Raw genomic sequence first — 17,356 nt, 5'->3', positions numbered from 1 at the left:
TATGGTAAGAAGTCCAACTGGTATGATAATTAAGGTCTAGTGAGTGCTACAACGGCTACATAATTGAAGGAAAGACTGTTAGTCTAGCCAGCACTTGTGGAATGAACATTTTATTAGTAATCTAAGTTTAAAGGCACTAGCTATATAGCAATACTCTGGCTTTGTTTAGTTACTGTAGCTAGCTGCGTGTTCAGTCTGGATGGTATAAACAGAAGCGTAAGTACATCTACTATTCACAATGGCCGTGAGCCTTTCTACTGTTCAGTGAAGGGGAGGACAATGTGTATACTCCCATTGACACAGCTTGCTGATCTTATAACAGAACGCATCCTTGTATCTGATGAGGAAACTGGGGCTTGGCCAATACCAATGCCAGAGCCAGAGCTACACTGATAGAGAATCTACGGTGCCACTGCAGTAGTCCACAGAGGACTGAGCTAGCGTTGAAGGTCAACCTGACATGGGTACTGTGACGTATGCTGGACTGGGGCAGCATGGGAAGTGCTCAAGTGCATCTCCCCACTACAGTGTCTGACAGTAGATCACAGGAGATGGAGTGTTGCGTGAGTATGGAAACAAATGAGAAAGGACTGGGGATTCTCACTAGTTCAAGTGCTCCCCTCTCCCTCTCTCTGTATCTCACTCTGGCTAGCAGGTAGCCTAGCAGCTAAGAGCTTTGGGAAAGTAACCAAAAGGTTGCGGGTTCAAATCCCTAAGCCAGCAAAGGTGGACAAATGTTCTGTTCTGCCCTTGAGCAAGGCAGCTAACCCTGAACAACAACTGCTCCCTGGGTGAAAATGATGTAGAGTAAGGCAGGCTTCACACCTCTCTGATTCAGAGGGGTTGGGTTAAATGTGGAAGACACATTTCAGTTGTGCAACTGACTAGGTATCCCCTGTCCAGCTCTCTCCCCCTCCTATCACCTAGATCTAGCCCTCTGCCAAACACAGCTTTCTGAAATGTTTTTTCTTTGCTCTCCCATCGGACAAGAGATCAACTTGAGGTGAAATGCATGCAGATGTATAGGAGCGGATAGGTAGGTACTGCATACTACAAAGCTAATTCACATAACTCCAATCACAGCCACAGGGACAGGTATGTATGCAAGCAATACGTCTTGCTGTAGGCCTATCTCATTATCCTAGAAAGGTTTATAAAAGGTTTGGTTTTCTAATCCTATGGGGAGAGTATAATTTGGATTGAGATACTGTGTCATAACAGCTGCCCAGAAATACTGCATCAACACATGGACTGTGCGTAAGAGTGGAAGCAGCTCAAGCCTAGTTGAAATGGTAAAACATTGAAAATAAAGCTGAAAAAAATATGTATCTGGGACCTTCCTTTTCACATGTCAAGCCATCTTTTGAAGCTGCCGTCTGAGCAGCTTGATACAGAAACATCATCTAGCCTACGACAACTAAATGTGTAGCACTGAATTAAAATGCACAACTAACTGATCGTCAAACCATACAAGGAAGAAGGAGGTGAATTGTTCGATGGTTATCGACTACCTCTGACTCACATCCCCCTTGAGAGAACAGGAAACCAGGAAAGTCAAAAAAACACCAGAAAGCGTAATAAAGCTCCCTGTGGACTGCATAGACAAAGAGCAGCGACTGCACTGGAAATTGCTGCTGAATGAAAGAGAATTAATTGCACCATCCCCGCCTAGGCGCACATCTTTAAAATAGGCTTCAGAGAGAACCAGGAGCCTAATGTTATTCACAAGTAGAATCGTTCAGCAACTGCAGTGCATCAACAGGTGCAGAGCCTGTATACACAAAGAGAGAGCTGAGGAGCTGAGTAAGGCACAGAGTCACACTGCCACCCACAGGTAGACCAGAACACCTCTCCCTGGCTGTTATAACAGCTCAGAGCTGAGCAACCTCTCCCTGGCAGATTAATAGCTGAGCTTGTGTGTTTTTCATGCCTTTACGCATTTTGAATGCCCGAAGAAAACAGAAACTTCATTTTGTTGGAGGAAAAAAATGCTTCCCTCGATGATTAAAGGAAAAAACGGTTCTGTTAAAGCACACAGGGAGTAATATTAAAGTGATTTTTAACATTTACTACAATATCAATAGCTAATATAGCTTGAGTTATGAGCAAATATCCAGTGAGGGAGATGTGATATTAAATCATTGTCTGACAAGCTGTAAAGTTGTGGAGAACCTCTGTGTAATCATGTTATACTGACTGTGATTGTGTTTCAACTGAGTGAATCCGACTGGGAAGGGGTGCAAGACAACAAATCAATTCAATCATTTCATGAAGATGATCACTCTGAGGGCTAACACAGACATGGAGATTAGATGTGCACTATTATCACCCAAGAAGATGTGAGCTAAGTAAAAATGAAAAAGACTTCATTTTAATCCCAATAGCATTGCTTGTCATATATGCATATTTCACCAATGCCTCTGCTAGCAGAATTGCTAAACCTGGCATTACTATACATTTCATATCCATATTCAAGCCCCGGTCACAAAACAACTTCTAGGGTACTACAGAAGAACAGTCTCCTGTGTGCTCATTTGAAAAAGTAAATTGCCTGGAATATTATCACAATTATGTACAAAATGGCACTGAGCTAATTCACAGCTGGCTTCCCTATATCACTAAACCATATTTTGTGTATACGCTTCCATGCTTGCATAATATTAATAGTTATAAAACAACAATGGCTCGTCAACAGACTCGATAAAATGACCACGTTTGACCAGTTAATTAAGGGGAATGATATCGAGAGAATAGATTCATTGTGTGGTCAAAACAAAGCCTGTGGCACAGACCATCTGACACATTACCCGGCTGGAGTCGAGGCTATCCAACACAAAATGCCACTCAATATTCCTCCCCATTATGATCCTGATTACTCTCATGGCCTTGAACTAGATCATCTGAGACAGCCAATGGCACAGTCGATTGGGATAGAACTATTCCAGACTCCTAGTATGGAAGGTAAGAGTTTATAAAGGGGGAAAGGTATGAGTAAGAGGGGCTGAAGAATACTTACTTGAACATAAAAGTGCTGCCAGTGCATCGATTGCTGCCCTGCGAAAGAAAAGAGAAGTCATTTTACATACAACAGTGATTAAGGAGCTCTCCTTCTGCAGAATAAAACCAAGAAGATGGGCACCTCTCCAATGTCCCAGTCAGCATTTTATAGTTTACATAAGCACAGAGGCACCTGCTTTAGTAATGTCGAAATCCCTGTCACTGCAATCATAAGCATTTATTACCAGCAACATAACTGCTGATTCAGGGTTGCAGACATATATTCTGCCACAACAGTGTGAACATAGATTAATTATGAATGTGGTTCTCTCTACATCCACATAAATCCTAACTTTGCCTCCTGAATTAGGATGATGCAGTAGTGTGTTCTGTTGATCTAGAGCTGAGGTGAAGGGCATAAACAAGCCAAACAAAAAACAGTGTTGCATGCAGTCGCTGGAACACAGGAAATGTCATGCCAGTGAATTGTTGTCTGTTGATTGTCTTTGATCCATATTAAGAGGACACGTCTCCTGTGACATGTTCCATTATTAAGGATCAGCAGTGTGTGCTTCCCCTCTGATGAGTCCACATCAATACCATTCACACAGTGTACCATATGTAGCCTATTAAATGAATCAGTTACCATGCTCTCAGTTTTCCTAATACGCCACACCGTCTCCCTGTCTCAGACTCAAACTGAAACAGTTTAACACAGGCACCTAGCAGTGCTGTATATAAAAGAGCCCATGGGGATATCTGATCGGAGCGGTGAAAACAAATTATCCGGACGATTTCTTCTACCTCGAAATCACATGAAAAATGGGACTAATTTCAGCCTGTTTGAACAGGGGTCATAATAAAGTTGTTCCTCACAGCTGTGGCTGTTGTTGTTTCTACGGGGAATACAACATGCCTCTGGACAGATCCATGATCACACACACACACACACTCTCACACACAGAGGAGATCCTCAGAGGGGGAGAGAGTCTTGTTAATTATGTCCTTGAAAAGCTTCTTGGTCATATTAAGGCTTAGCTCATAGCCAAAGGTTAGCCCTGCGGATCGCCTCTCATCGACTACAGCTTGTTGAGTTGAAACCAAGCTGACTGTGACATTGTCAGCCCTCAGTAATGTGGTTGCCATGCAGCCATACAGCATTGGGGCTCTCCCTATGGGCAATAAGTGCTTATGGTGTACAGTCAACACTATAGGCAACAAAAAGGGAAATCTGGATGTATTGCGTTTTCAATACCATGTTGGGGAAAGGCTATGAAGGCCCAGTTCACTACATACTTGACTGATAAGCCTCTTCCTATTCCAACATGTGAACAAATAATTACATGTGTCAGAATTCCCATTAGAATCCAAGCTGGGAGCAGGGATCTCTGGTGCTGGACTGTTGATATCAGGCACTACTAACAAATGTGTGTGTGTCTGGGTGTGTGTGGCTGTCGCTTGTGTGCCTGTGTGTGTGCTTGGCCTGCGTGTGTTCGCTTGCATGTGTATGTGTTCGATTGTGTGCGTTAGTGTTTGCAAAGTATTATAACATTATGTCAAATTGAGTGAGAACGTCAGGTGTTCAAACTCCCCCCTGCAGCCAAAGGCGGTAACAATTTACTTTCCATTTTACTTTGCACAGAAAGAAACTGCCAATACATATGCTCCCTGCCGTGATCCAACTCCATTAAACATGAGTAACCTACTTCCCTTTAAATGAGCTGCTGTGGAAAGTTTTGATGAATGCAGGTTCAGCAAGTTCCTCCTCTGCCCGGCGGACTCTAGCTTTAAGGCACACATTTAATTACAAACCTGAGCCAGGCAAACTTATGCAAATTGTTCAATTTGTGCAGACACGAAAAACGTTTCGCTTTTTCAAGGATTCAGTTTTAGAAAATGTAAAACCTCTCTTGCTCGTAGAGGGTAAAACTATTTTTGATATAAGACAAAAATAATGTCTGAATCTATAAGCAACAACACACCTTCTGTTTTGGGCTCTTGGCTTCACGGTGGCACGACAGCAGGCCCATGCACTTTAGCAGTACTAGGAAGACACTACAGCCTCTCCTAAGCGAGTCTATACTTTGTTAACTCATAAGACACAGTTAGCTTAGATAAATTATGAATTGAACTGTCCAGGTATACTATACTCAAACGTATGTATAGTACTCAAGTTCATGTTGAAATTGAGTGGTGGTCCATAGTCTGCAATCATGCAGAGTGATGACAGAGTGAGTGATTTTATAGCAGTATCTGTGAACTAAACCCACTGGGCACACACTGGTTTAATCAATGTTGTTTCAACGTAATTTGTCAACATATTGTGACGTGGGGCAGCAGGTAGGCTAGTGGTTAAGAGTGTTGGGCCAGTAAGTGGAAGGTTGCTGGTTTGAATCCCTGAGCAGACTAGGTAAAATATCTGCAGATATCCCCTTGGACAAGGCACTTAACCCTAATTACTATTGTTAAGTCATTCTGGATAACATGAAAATACATTGGATTTGTTAAGGAGCCTTTTGGTCCTAGACTTAGCGCTCCGGTACCGTAGATGTAGATGAAGGGGAGGAGACAGGATAAAGAAGGATTTTTAAGCATTGAGACAGTTGAGACGTAGGTTGTGTATCTTTGCCAATCAAAGGGTGAATGGACAAAAGATTTAAAACAAAAGATTTAAGTTCCTTTGAACTGGGTATGGTAGTAGGTAACAGGCGCACCGGTTTGAGTGTGTTAAGAACTGCAAAGGTGCTGGGTTTTTCACACTCAACAGTTTCCCATGTGTAGCAAGAAGGATCCACCACCCAAAAGACATCCAGCCAACTTGACATAACTGTGGGAAGCATTGGAGTCAACACGGCCAGCATCCCTGTGGAATGCTTTTAACACTTTGTAGATTCCATGCCCCAACGAGTTGAGCCTGTTCTGAGGGCAAAAGGGCTGCAACTCAATATTAGCAAGGTGTTCCTAATGTTTTGTACCCTCAGTGTATATTGGGTGATTGAAATTATTTTGAATTTCATATTTGATTAGGCATATTTTATTTGACCTCGGTTCAATGCTGACAGTAAAACAGTATTTTTGAATCAACAGCATTGTTTCAACATCATGCCATGAACCCAAATAAAGATTGAAGTAAGTAATAAAAAGTGTCGATAGATTCCTGCCTGAACAGTGACTCCTACTGGTATACGAAGGGTAATACACTGCTGTGAGAACAAGTCTACCATCCAGATGCCCACCTCTACGTATCAAATCAAATCAAATGTTATTGGTCACCTACACATGGTTAGCAGATGTTAATGCGAGTGTAGCGAAATACTTTCGCTTCTAGTTCCGACTATGCAGTAAAATCTAACAAGTAATCTAACAAATTCACAACAACTACCTTATACACACAAATACACGCAAATGTAAGGGGATGAATAAGAATATGTACATATAAATATATTGATGAGTGATGGCGTGCTGCATAGGCAAGATGCAGTATATGGTGTAGAATACAGTATATACATATGAGATGAGTAATGTAGGATATGCAAACAATATTAAAGTGGTGTTATTTAAAGTGACTAGTGATACCTTTATTAAGTTTGTTTATTTAAGTGGCCAGAGATTTGAGTCTGTATGTTGGCAGCAGCCTCTATGTTAGTGATGGCTGTTTAACAGTCTGATGGCCTTGAGATAGAAGCAGTTTTTCAGCCTCTCGGTCCCAGCTTTGATGCACCTGTACTGACCTCGCCTTCTGGATGATAGCGGGGTGAACAGGCAGTGGCTCGGGTGGCTGTTGTCCTTGATGATCTTTTTGGACTTCCTGTGAAGTCGGTTGCTGTAGGTGTCCTGGAGGGTAGGTAGTTTGCCCCCGGTGATGTGTTGTGCAGTCATTCTACCCTCTGGAGAGCCTTGAGGTTGAGGGCGGTGCAATTGCCATACCAGGCAGTGATACAGCCCGACAGGATGCCCTCAATTGTGCATCTGTAAAAGTTTGTGAGTGTTTTAAGTGTCAAATTTCTTCAGCCTCCTGAGGTTGAAGCGGTGCTGTTGCGCCTTCTTCACCACACTGTCTGTGTGGGTGGACCATTTCACTTTGTCCGTGATGTGTACGCAGAGGAACTTAAAGCGTTCCACCTTCTCTACTGCTGTCCCGTCGATGTGGATGGGGGGGGTGCTCCCTCTGCTGTTTCAGTGTTGAGGATCAGCGGGTGGAGATGTTGTTTCCTACCTTCACCACCTGGGGGCGGCCCGTCAGAAAGTCCAGGACCCAGTTGCACAGGGCGGGGTTGAGAACCAGGGTCTCGAGCTTAATGACGAGTTTGGAGGGTACTATGGTGTTAAATGCTGAGCTGTAGTCAATGAACAGCATTCTTACATAGGTATTCCTCTTGTCCAGATGGGATAGGGCAGTGTGCAGTATGATGGCGATTGCATCGTCTGTGGACCTATTGGGGCGGTAAGCAAATTGGATTGGGTCTAGGGTATCAGGTAGGGTGGAGGTGATATGGTCCTTGACTAGTCTCTCAAAGCACTTCACTTCTTGATGACAAAAGTGAGTGCAATGGGGCGATAGTCATTTAGTTCAGTTACCTTAGCTTTATTGGGTACAGGAACAATGGTGGCAATCTTGAAGCATGTGGGGAAAACAGACTGGGATAGGGTTTGGTTGAATATGTCCGTAAACACACCAGCCAGCTGGTCTACGTATGTTCTGTGGATGCAGCTATATATGCCGTCTGGGCCGGCAGCCTTTGCGAGGGTTAACACGTTTAAATGTTTTACTCACGTTGGCCACTGAGAAGGAGAGCCCACAGGCTTTGGTAGCGGGCTGTGTCAGTGACACTGTATTGTCCTCAAAGCAAGCAAATAAGTTGTTTAATTTGTCTGGGAGCAAGACGTCAGTGTCCGCGACGGGGCTGGTTTTCTTTTTGTAATCCGTGATTGACTGTAGACCCTGCCACATACATGCTGTGTTTTAGCCGTTGAATTGCGACTCTACTTTGGCTCTATACTGACGGTTTGCTTGTTTGATTGCCTTGCAGAGGGAATAGCTGCACTGTTTGTATTCGGTCCTGTTTACAGTTGCCTTGCCATGATTAAAAGCGGTGGTTTGCACTTTCAGTTTTGTACGAATGCTGCCATCAATCCACGGTTTCTGTTTAGGGAAGGTTTTAATGGTCACAGAGGGTACGACATCTCCAATGCACTTTTTAATAGACTCGCTCACCAAGTCAGCGTATACGTCAATGTTAGTGTCTTAGGCTATCCGGAACATATCCCAGTCCACATGATCGAAGAAATCTTGAAGCATGGAATCCGATTGGTCAGACCAGCGTTGTATTGACCTGACCAGGGGGAGTTTCCTGTTTTAGTTTCTGTCTATAGGCTGGGAGCAACAAAATCAGTCATGGTCAGATTTGCCGAAGGCAGGGCGGGGGAGGGCTTTGTATGCATCGCGGAAGTTCGAGTAGCAATGATCCAGAAAGCTACCAGCCCTTGTCACGCATTCGATATGCTGATAGAATTTAGGAAGTATGGTTCTTAGGTTAGCTTTGTTAAAATCCCCAGCTACAATAATGCAGCCTCAGGATGTATGGTTTCCAGTTTACATAGAATCTAGTGAAGTTCTTTCAGGGCCGACGAGGGGTCTGCTTGGGGGGGATATACACAGCTGTGACTATAATCAAAGAGAATTCTCTTGGAAGATAATGCGGTCAGCATTTGATTGTAAGGAATTCTAGGTTGCGTGAACAAAAGGACTTGAGTTCCGGTATGTTGTTGTGATTACACCATGAGTCGTTAATCATAAGGCATACTCCCCCTCCCTTCTTCTTACCAGAGAGATGTTTGTTTCTGACGGTGCGATCTGTGAAGAAACCGGGTGGCTGTACCGACTGTACTGACAACATATACCGAGTGAGCCATGTTTCCGTGAAACAGAGAATGTTACAATCTCTGATGTCTCTCTGGAAGGCAACTCGTGCCCTAATTTCGTGCATCTTGTTATTAGAGATTGGACAGTAATATGCTATGAATCGGTGGATGGTGTGCTCGCCTTCTGAGTCTGACCAGTAGGTCTCCTGCAGCGACGGCATTGTTTTGGATTGGGGTCTGGAATAAGATCGCATGTCCAGGGTGGAGGTCCGAACAAAGGATCCACTTCAGGAAAAACGTATTCCTGTTCGTAATGATGGTAAGTTGACATCGCTTTTATATCCAATAGTTTTCCCTGGCTGTATGTAATAACACTTGAGATTTTCTGGGCTAACAATTTAAGACATAATACATTAAAAAAACAAATAACTGCATAGTTTTCTAAGGACCTGAAGCAAGTACCATGCTCAGCTTTGGAAACAAACTGTGCTCGATTCAGCTGAGCTATCATGTCAGCACATTTAGACATTGATTAGCTTCCATACAATTTTGCATATACTACCTAAATAAAATTGAATCATTTAAAGTACTTCCTATAACTTTTCTTAAACAATCTACATGTGAAAGTACATTTGGAATGAAGTTGGATTTATGAAAGCTACGTTGACATCTGATTTACTGTCATTCATCCATGGTTGATTGGATCTTTGGAAGATTAAAAGTAGTTACCATTAGCCCTATAAATAGAATGCCAAATTCTTTGATATTATTAATAAACTTTTACCTTCAGTAAATCTTCAATAAACATTACACCTCTCGTGCGACAATCATTTATTAGGCCAAAGCCTATTGATAAGGACACTAAGATTGTTAAATATTGCCTAACCACAGAGAACAATTTACAGCACTTCAGCAGAACTTGTGTTTAAATCTTGGGCTATAAATCATATAGAGGCAGTATTTGATTCACCCAGCACTTGGTTAGTCTCATTTTCAGTGCGATCTGATCCGTCCGTGATATGTGTAGTGCTTAGAGAATGCAACGGTGGGTATACTGTAGAGCTCTGGCTGTAGCTGTGGCATGTCTCTGGCACAGCCAATGACAGGTGGACATGATATACGATACTCACTTGACGGTGCGTTTGTGCCTCGTAGTGTGAGGGGGTATCAGTCTGAATATAACGTCCAGGCCTCGGTTTTGTCCCAGCAGCGTAGCTGTGGTGACTGAAAGATATAGAAATGCCATTGATAATTGCATTCAATGGCTAGTGCTAATTGATGACGTTTCTCCCTGTCCAATCCTTACGAGTCCAGAGTGGAAATCTACTGGCTTCATGGGAATTTCAAGAGACTTCAACTTCAACCAAAATTCTAACTTCCACCACATAATTTAGGTTTGCTTACTGACAAAACTTTTCTATTTACAGCGCCTATTGAAAGTCTACACACCCCTTGCAGAATCTTCCCACTGGGCACAGATGTCAGTTCATCGTCCAGTTTGGATTTACATTTGGTTGTCGACAAACGTGAATTCAAAGTGAAATCAACAAAAAATTTCACCTCGCCATTGGATTTAGGTTACAAGTTGGTTCAACATAATCACATTGTCTACACACCCCTTGCAGAATCTACCAACAACGTTGATTCAACCAGTTTTTGCCGAGTGTGTTCACATTTGCTGCCTTAAAATGTTATCAAAAAATAGATTAAATGGTTTTGTTTTTTCCTATCAATCTACACAACCCAGCCCACATTTTCAAACTGAAAGAAAAATGATATGATGTTTCCAAATGATTAAAAAATACAAAATGAGGATGCATGTTTTCACAGCCCAGAGTTAATACTTGGTGGTAGCACCTTTGGCAGCCATTACAGCTGGGATTCATTCTGTAGGCCTATGCACTTTAGCAGTACTAGGAAGACACTACAGCCTCTCCTGAGTGAGACTCTTAGGGCAACATATGTCCATTGTTTTGCAAAATTGCTCAAGCTCTGTACATTTGGTTGGGAATCAGCGATGGGCAGCAAACCTTGTCTCTGATTTTCAAGCAAATTTAAGTCAGGACTGAGATGAGACCACTCAGGAAAGCTCAACACCTCTTGGAAAGCCATTCTGGTGTGTCTTTGGCATGGACATTTGTGTAATTGTCTTGCTGAAAAATACAACTCCATCCCAGGGTTTCAGAAGACTGAGGCTGGTTTTCCTTTATCTTTTTCCTGGGCTTTGCTCCTTCCATATTTATTTAGATCATGACAAGCTCCCCAGTCCCTGCCAATGACAAGCATACCCGTAACATGATGCTGCCACCATAATACTTAAAAAATACATATATTCATCATGAACTTCCCAACTAAATGTACTGAGCTTGAGCAATTTTGATGAAATAAAAGGACATGTGTTGCCTTAAGAGTCCAATTCTAACAAGAGTCCAATTCTAACAAGAGTCCAATTCAAAATGACTCACAGCTATAATGGCTGCCAAAGGTGCTTCCACCAAATCTTAACACTGGGGTGTGAAGACACACACAATCAATACATCCTCCTCTGTATATTGTAGTAATTTGGAAAATGTCCTATAATTTTTCTTTCACTTTGGATTAGGCTGGGAAGATCGATAGGGGAAAAAATCTAATTGAATCCCTTTCATAATTACATTTTAAGGCAGCAAAATTGGAAGATTGTGGAGAGTCTGGACTTTCACCAGTGACTGTATAAGCGACTCACTGACAGTTTACAGTCATCATAAAAATTATCAGACCTTGTGACCATGTTGTTTAATCATTTCACTGGTCAATATTTAGATACAGTATGGTTTCATTAAATCGTAATTACTATCCTAAATGAAGGGCACCAGCACATCTGCACTCAAGTCAAATGTGTGGCGCCTCTTCAGAATGTAGACCTCCTCCATACTCCCTGAACTCACAGAGTCCCATAGAGATATTTGTATTAATTCTGGATACTGTTGACATTGAGAGTAAATCACAAAACAGACAAAGCAGTGAAGTGTGATTGAAGCTTTACTGGGTTATTGACCTACCAGAGGAGCAGAAAACCTGGAGGACCCAAAGGCAGGCTGCCGTCCTCCTGGTGTGTTTTACATTCTGTTTCAGCAGAGTCAGAGTTGGCAGCACAGCCTCCGCCTTCTCTGCCTTCATCCCAATACGACGGTCTGATCGAGACACACATAACACCACAGACAGCAATCAGTAACCCCCAGATCTAATGATAACTGACCACCCACTGACACTGTTTACACCAGGGCAAATGTTTGCACAGTTATTTTTCAGAGAAAATGAAACATTCTATGAGGTAGAACAACAGATAAAATGAAGATAAAGATTTGATTAGTATAATTAAAACAGTTGCAGGCCTATGTGGTTTGCTTATTTTATCCGCCACTTAAAAAAACAAGAAAACACTTCTCATTGAGAATCACCATAATGAAATGAATTCATGAATAAAAGCTGCTTGGGCGCATGAGGACAATATTTTCACTGAATGATATGCAATCCAAATATGCTATTAGATTGTCTATCTGCTTGAATGATTTCTCACTGCTTTTACACGTGTGAATTGCCTGACGGTTTGTGGAGTGGAATAGATCTGGTATGATTTTCTACTAATCACTGACACACAACAATGCTTAACCAGGCACACAAATCCTAGTTTATGATACAATATTACAGCGATTACAGTGGAAAAACCACTTAGACCAACGTTCAAACGCGTCACTGGCTTTATTGGATATGGCATCAGTATTCAAAGCTGGCATTTTAGTGATCGGAGGACACCCGTTAAATGTGAAGAGTCCAGTCAAAGGCACCCATTAGATGACTGACTGTACTATGTTCTGTAGAGAAGAGAGAAAAGGCTCATCGGGCCCTGAAGTACAGGGCAAAGCTTTGCTTTTACTGGAATGCAGATGAGACCAATACAACTAGATGCGCTGTTTAGCAATAACATCATGAAACAGATGTGAAAGTAAAGAGTTGTGGGATCTAATTCAAGTAGTAATACAATCACATTGATCAATTATATTGCATAGCACCATATAAATTGACCATTGCTTCTCATTCTTGTCAAAATAGCTTGAGACCAAAATGGGTTTTTAGAAACCAGTTGATGATGCTGATACCGGTTACCATAAATCCTTCATTAGCTTGGGTGACAATAAACATTGCAATGTATATGAATGGAGAAAGCTTATCCTACTCATACAAGTGGCCCACATGCCACTTGTGAAGATATGAAGGTATGCATCCATGTCAGTGAAGCTTTGTCACATAATGGATAACACGGATAACAGTCAGATGGAACTGTCGGCCTTTCTATTAAAAGCTGACGGACACCTCGGCCAAGGAGGAGAAAGCCATGATATCTCCATTATTTGATGTGGACTCACTTCCTGTTGACATTCTAAGATGGTAACTAAGAAAATCATCAAGCTACCCACTGTGTTGAAAGGTTGAGATCTACAGACAGATTGAGATTTGACAACCTCTTACGACAACATGCAGTATAACTGAGACAAATAGCCATGGACTTTCATGACAACCGCTAAATAATGACACACTTTATGATATCTCCAAATATTGTATCACTTCACGTTCTTGTAAACTATATTTCCACTCCGATCTGTCAGTTGGAGCCTCACCTCTGTGTCCGACCTTGGCCAGGAGGTGCAGCAGGGGGAGGAGGATGGTGAAGTTGGGGGAGAAGGTCCTGGCTGTGGTCACCAGGGCGCTTAGGAGGGCCTCGCTGCCCCCCTTCGAGATCATGTAGGTGATCCGTCTGTCTGTGCCTGGAACACACACACACAGACAAACACAGACAAACACACACACACAGACAAACACACACACACACACACACACACACACACACACAGACGACTAAACCAAAGAAGGGTAGTAGACTGTAGCTCTCTAGGCAGAGTAGACGTACCGTAGCATTTTATCTGCATGGAATTACTATGAATCTGAATCAACAACAGAGACTCACCAGCTGAAAGCAGCTCATCCAGCACATTGAGGATATTGAGGGTGCTCTCAATGTCCCCTGCATTCTGTGGGGAGAAGAGATCAACACTATGTCAAAACCTCAGCCAGGATGCTGCTGTTGTTTTCTGTAGTGTTGGCTGTAGAGTGGCAACTTGAACGAGAGAACTGTCATTGGCATTGTTGTTATATTTAACTATGTGACCATGCTCTCGACTGGCAACGCAAATGCATTTCCCAAGACCCAGCTGGGGAGCTTTGACTCTGACGTCTAATTTTGAGGATGAATTAGGTGGTGAGATCACTTAGGTCACAACAACACAGTGTGGGTCCCAAATACTGCAGCAAGCCCAGGTGCAGGAAACCGAATGCTCCGGGCCCAGCAGGGGCTGTGGTGCTGTGTTTAAAAGCAGCAGCAGATGACAGCCTTTCTGTACGGGGGGCACTAATCCCCAGAGAGAAGTCCCAAATCTTACCCTTTCATTATATAGTGCACTACTATGGGCCCTGGTAGTGCACTACATAGGGAATAAGGTGCTATTTGGTATCTCTGTAGACAGACAGCACCTAAACAGACATGGTGATTAGGTGCGAATGGATCACCTACACGATCCAGGCCCGGACTTTGACATTTATAGCTGAGAGAATTCCTGTATGATAACAAGCAGGGAAAATATCGGCCTGTACCGAATGTGCTGAAAAGGGCTAACTTTGTTAGACAGGTGACAGTATTATTATTTGATTGGGATGATTTTAGATATGGAAAGGGATAAGGTAGAATCTGCGGACTTAAAGCTTAATAGTTGACGAGGTGCAGACTGACGGACCACACAGTAAACTGGAAAAATCTAAGAACCGTAAAGAAGGCTGAAACGCTGGTTCTCCAATAAACCACTGGGAGAGAGATATGCAAAGGGAGACATTATTGAAGGATTGTACAGTATTTACGCACATCTTTAAAAGTACAGAACCCGAAAGAAATGAAAACAAATAACGTAAGTAAAATACTCAGAAAATAAACACTCTGTGAGTACAGCATTTCTGAAAAACTACAAGGGAAAACAATAACAGAACATATGAAATGATCTAGGGAAACTACTACAATGACCTTGACATTTAACAGTGCAGAAGATAGATTCTCTGTTGGCCTTTCTGTGTGCATACTCTATGACAGGTGTTGTCACAGAGGGAATAAGAGACAGGACCCAACACCCAACAGAGGTGATCTATTACAGCTGAGCTGACATAAGGTGTAGCTGTGCAGAGCCATGTCTTTCTGTCACATGCACTTCAGAAGACATTAGAATTGATGGTTGGTGGCCATTGGTTTCATTAAGAACTACTGACATTGGCATACTGTTACTCTCCATGTCTCTATCACATCAGATCAGACAATCATTTGTTTTACCTTTATTTAACTAGGCAAGTCAGTTAAGAACAAATTCTTATTTACAATGATGGCCTACCCTGGCCAAACCCTAACCCAGACAACACTGAGCCACCCTATGGGACTCCCGCTCACCACCGGTTGTGATTCAGACTGGAATTAAACAAGGGTCTGTAGTGACAACTTTAGCATTGAGATGCAGTGTTTCACCTGTCCTTGTGCTTGTCTCCACCCCCCTCCAGGTGTTGCCCATCTTCCCTTTTATCCCCTGTGTATTTATACCTGTGTTCTCTGTCTGTTTGTTGCCAGTTTCTCTTGTTCGTTCAAGCTTACCAGCGTTTTCCTGTCAGGTCCTATTGTTTCCCAGCCTTTCTTTGCTGTTCCTCCCGGTTTTGACCTTTGCATGTCCTGACCCTCTGCCTGACCCTGAGTCTGCCTGCCGTCCTGTACCTTTGCTCCACCTCTGGATTACTGAACCCTGCCTGTCCCTGACCCTGAGTCCGCCTGCCTTCATGTACCTTTGCCTACCCTGGATTTTCGTCCCCTGCCTGCCTTGACCTGTCTTTGTCTGCACCTGTTTGCTACAATAAACAGTGCTACTTTGACAGTCTGCATCTGGGTCTTACCTTGATCCTTGATACTATTACTGAACAAGAATATAAACACAACATGTAAAGTGTTGGTCCCATGTTTCATGAGCTGAAATAAAATATCCCAGAAATGTTTCATACTGTACACACAAAAAGCTTATTTCTCTCATATTTTGTGCACAAATTTGTTTACATCCCTGTTAGTGAGCATTTCTCCTTTGCCAAGATAATTTATTGTGCTGGGGACAATAAAAGGCCACTCTAAAATGTGAAGTTTTGTCACACAACACAATGCCACAGATGTCTCAGGTTTTGAGGGAGCGTGCAATTCGCATGTTGACTGCAGGAATGTCCACCAGTGCTGTTGCCAGCTGATGAAACTGAGTATTTCTGTCTGTAATAAAGCCCTTTTGTGGGGAAAAACTCATTCTGATTGGCTGGGCCTGGCTCCCCAGTGGGTGGGCCTATGCCCTCCCAGGACAAAATTCAAATACTGTTTCTACCAACAAGCATGGTAAAAAATGTAATATTTAAAAAATACAAAGTTGTATTTTACAAATATATACAAAACAAAACTCGTGAAAAAAAAGAATAGTCTACCAACATGCTTGACAACTGTGGTTCAACAGAACCAAATGCATCAACAGCACCAACAACATAACATTATGAAACTGGTTTTAAATGTGGATCCTGACAACCGCAGTACTGAGGGATCAGCTGCATTCACTGGGCTGTAGATAATATCTCACACACCATCCGTTCTATATTGTAATCCTCTGCTCCTCTCCCACCAGAACAGCTACAGTATAGCTAGCTATCCCCACTGACATCTGCCCGCCAGCCTTCTGCCGGCCTTCATACAGCTGGTCATGCATTTCACTTCACAAGCTTTTTCATACACAAGTTAATGTCATGTAAACTACACAAACTGATTTATGAACTAGTTTAGCTACTTTAAATAAAGTGGGCACAAACCAATATTGGAAAATATTTTTCACCATTTATTTAATTCAGTTAGGAGTGTATAAATTACAGTATTCTCGACACTGACTAAGAGTACACTAAAATACTACTACTATACAATATACTAACATTTAAATGGCAATATGTTTACCATCTCATAAAAATTATTTGAACACAACCTAAATTGAAACTTACATTTATAGAAGATACACAGTAAGCTACATTATTAGCTGTAATACTAGAGTGAACTATGCCCTGTGCTAATTTGTACGAACAGTAGCTGTTTGGCAAGTGAAAGTTGTGAACATGTTTCCAGGTAATATTTTCTGGGTGTTGATGCTTATGATCCCCATTCTGAGACCTTGGAACTATAAGGTTCTATCTGCAAAAATAGGATTCTGAGATAATTGGCCTTAATGGTCCGAACCCTCATTGGTTTGAATGGTATCAGTGATTTGTATTTAGTATTCTTTTGAACTTAATAACATGAAGAGTACTATATACAGTAGTTAGAGAACATTGAACAGAACAAGGCTATGTCAATAACTACATTTTG

The 17,356-nt window shown here is 42.3% G+C and overlaps 1 protein-coding gene across 1 annotated transcript in view; it reads right to left on the bottom strand.

Annotated features, from left to right (window-relative positions):
- LOC111962261 (cytosolic carboxypeptidase 4) overlaps nt 1–17,356 on the bottom strand; it is a 141,188-nt gene that overhangs the window by 110,253 nt on the left and 13,579 nt on the right. Inside the window, exons 3-7 of the mRNA XM_070442990.1 lie at nt 13,865–13,928; nt 13,518–13,664; nt 11,901–12,032; nt 9,990–10,083; nt 3,017–3,054 (exon numbers count right to left, since the gene is read on the bottom strand). Of these exons, the coding sequence (XP_070299091.1) occupies nt 3,017–3,054; nt 9,990–10,083; nt 11,901–12,032; nt 13,518–13,664; nt 13,865–13,928 (475 nt within the window). The remainder of the gene's footprint in view (nt 1–3,016; nt 3,055–9,989; nt 10,084–11,900; nt 12,033–13,517; nt 13,665–13,864; nt 13,929–17,356) is intronic.

This window comes from Salvelinus sp. IW2-2015, linkage group LG4q.1:29 (genome assembly GCF_002910315.2).
Source record: "Salvelinus sp. IW2-2015 linkage group LG4q.1:29, ASM291031v2, whole genome shotgun sequence".
In the NCBI taxonomy this organism is placed as follows: Eukaryota; Metazoa; Chordata; class Actinopteri; order Salmoniformes; family Salmonidae; genus Salvelinus; species Salvelinus sp. IW2-2015.
The sequence above is the reverse complement of the archived record's forward strand: the minus strand, read 5'-3'. Positions and strand labels throughout refer to the sequence as shown.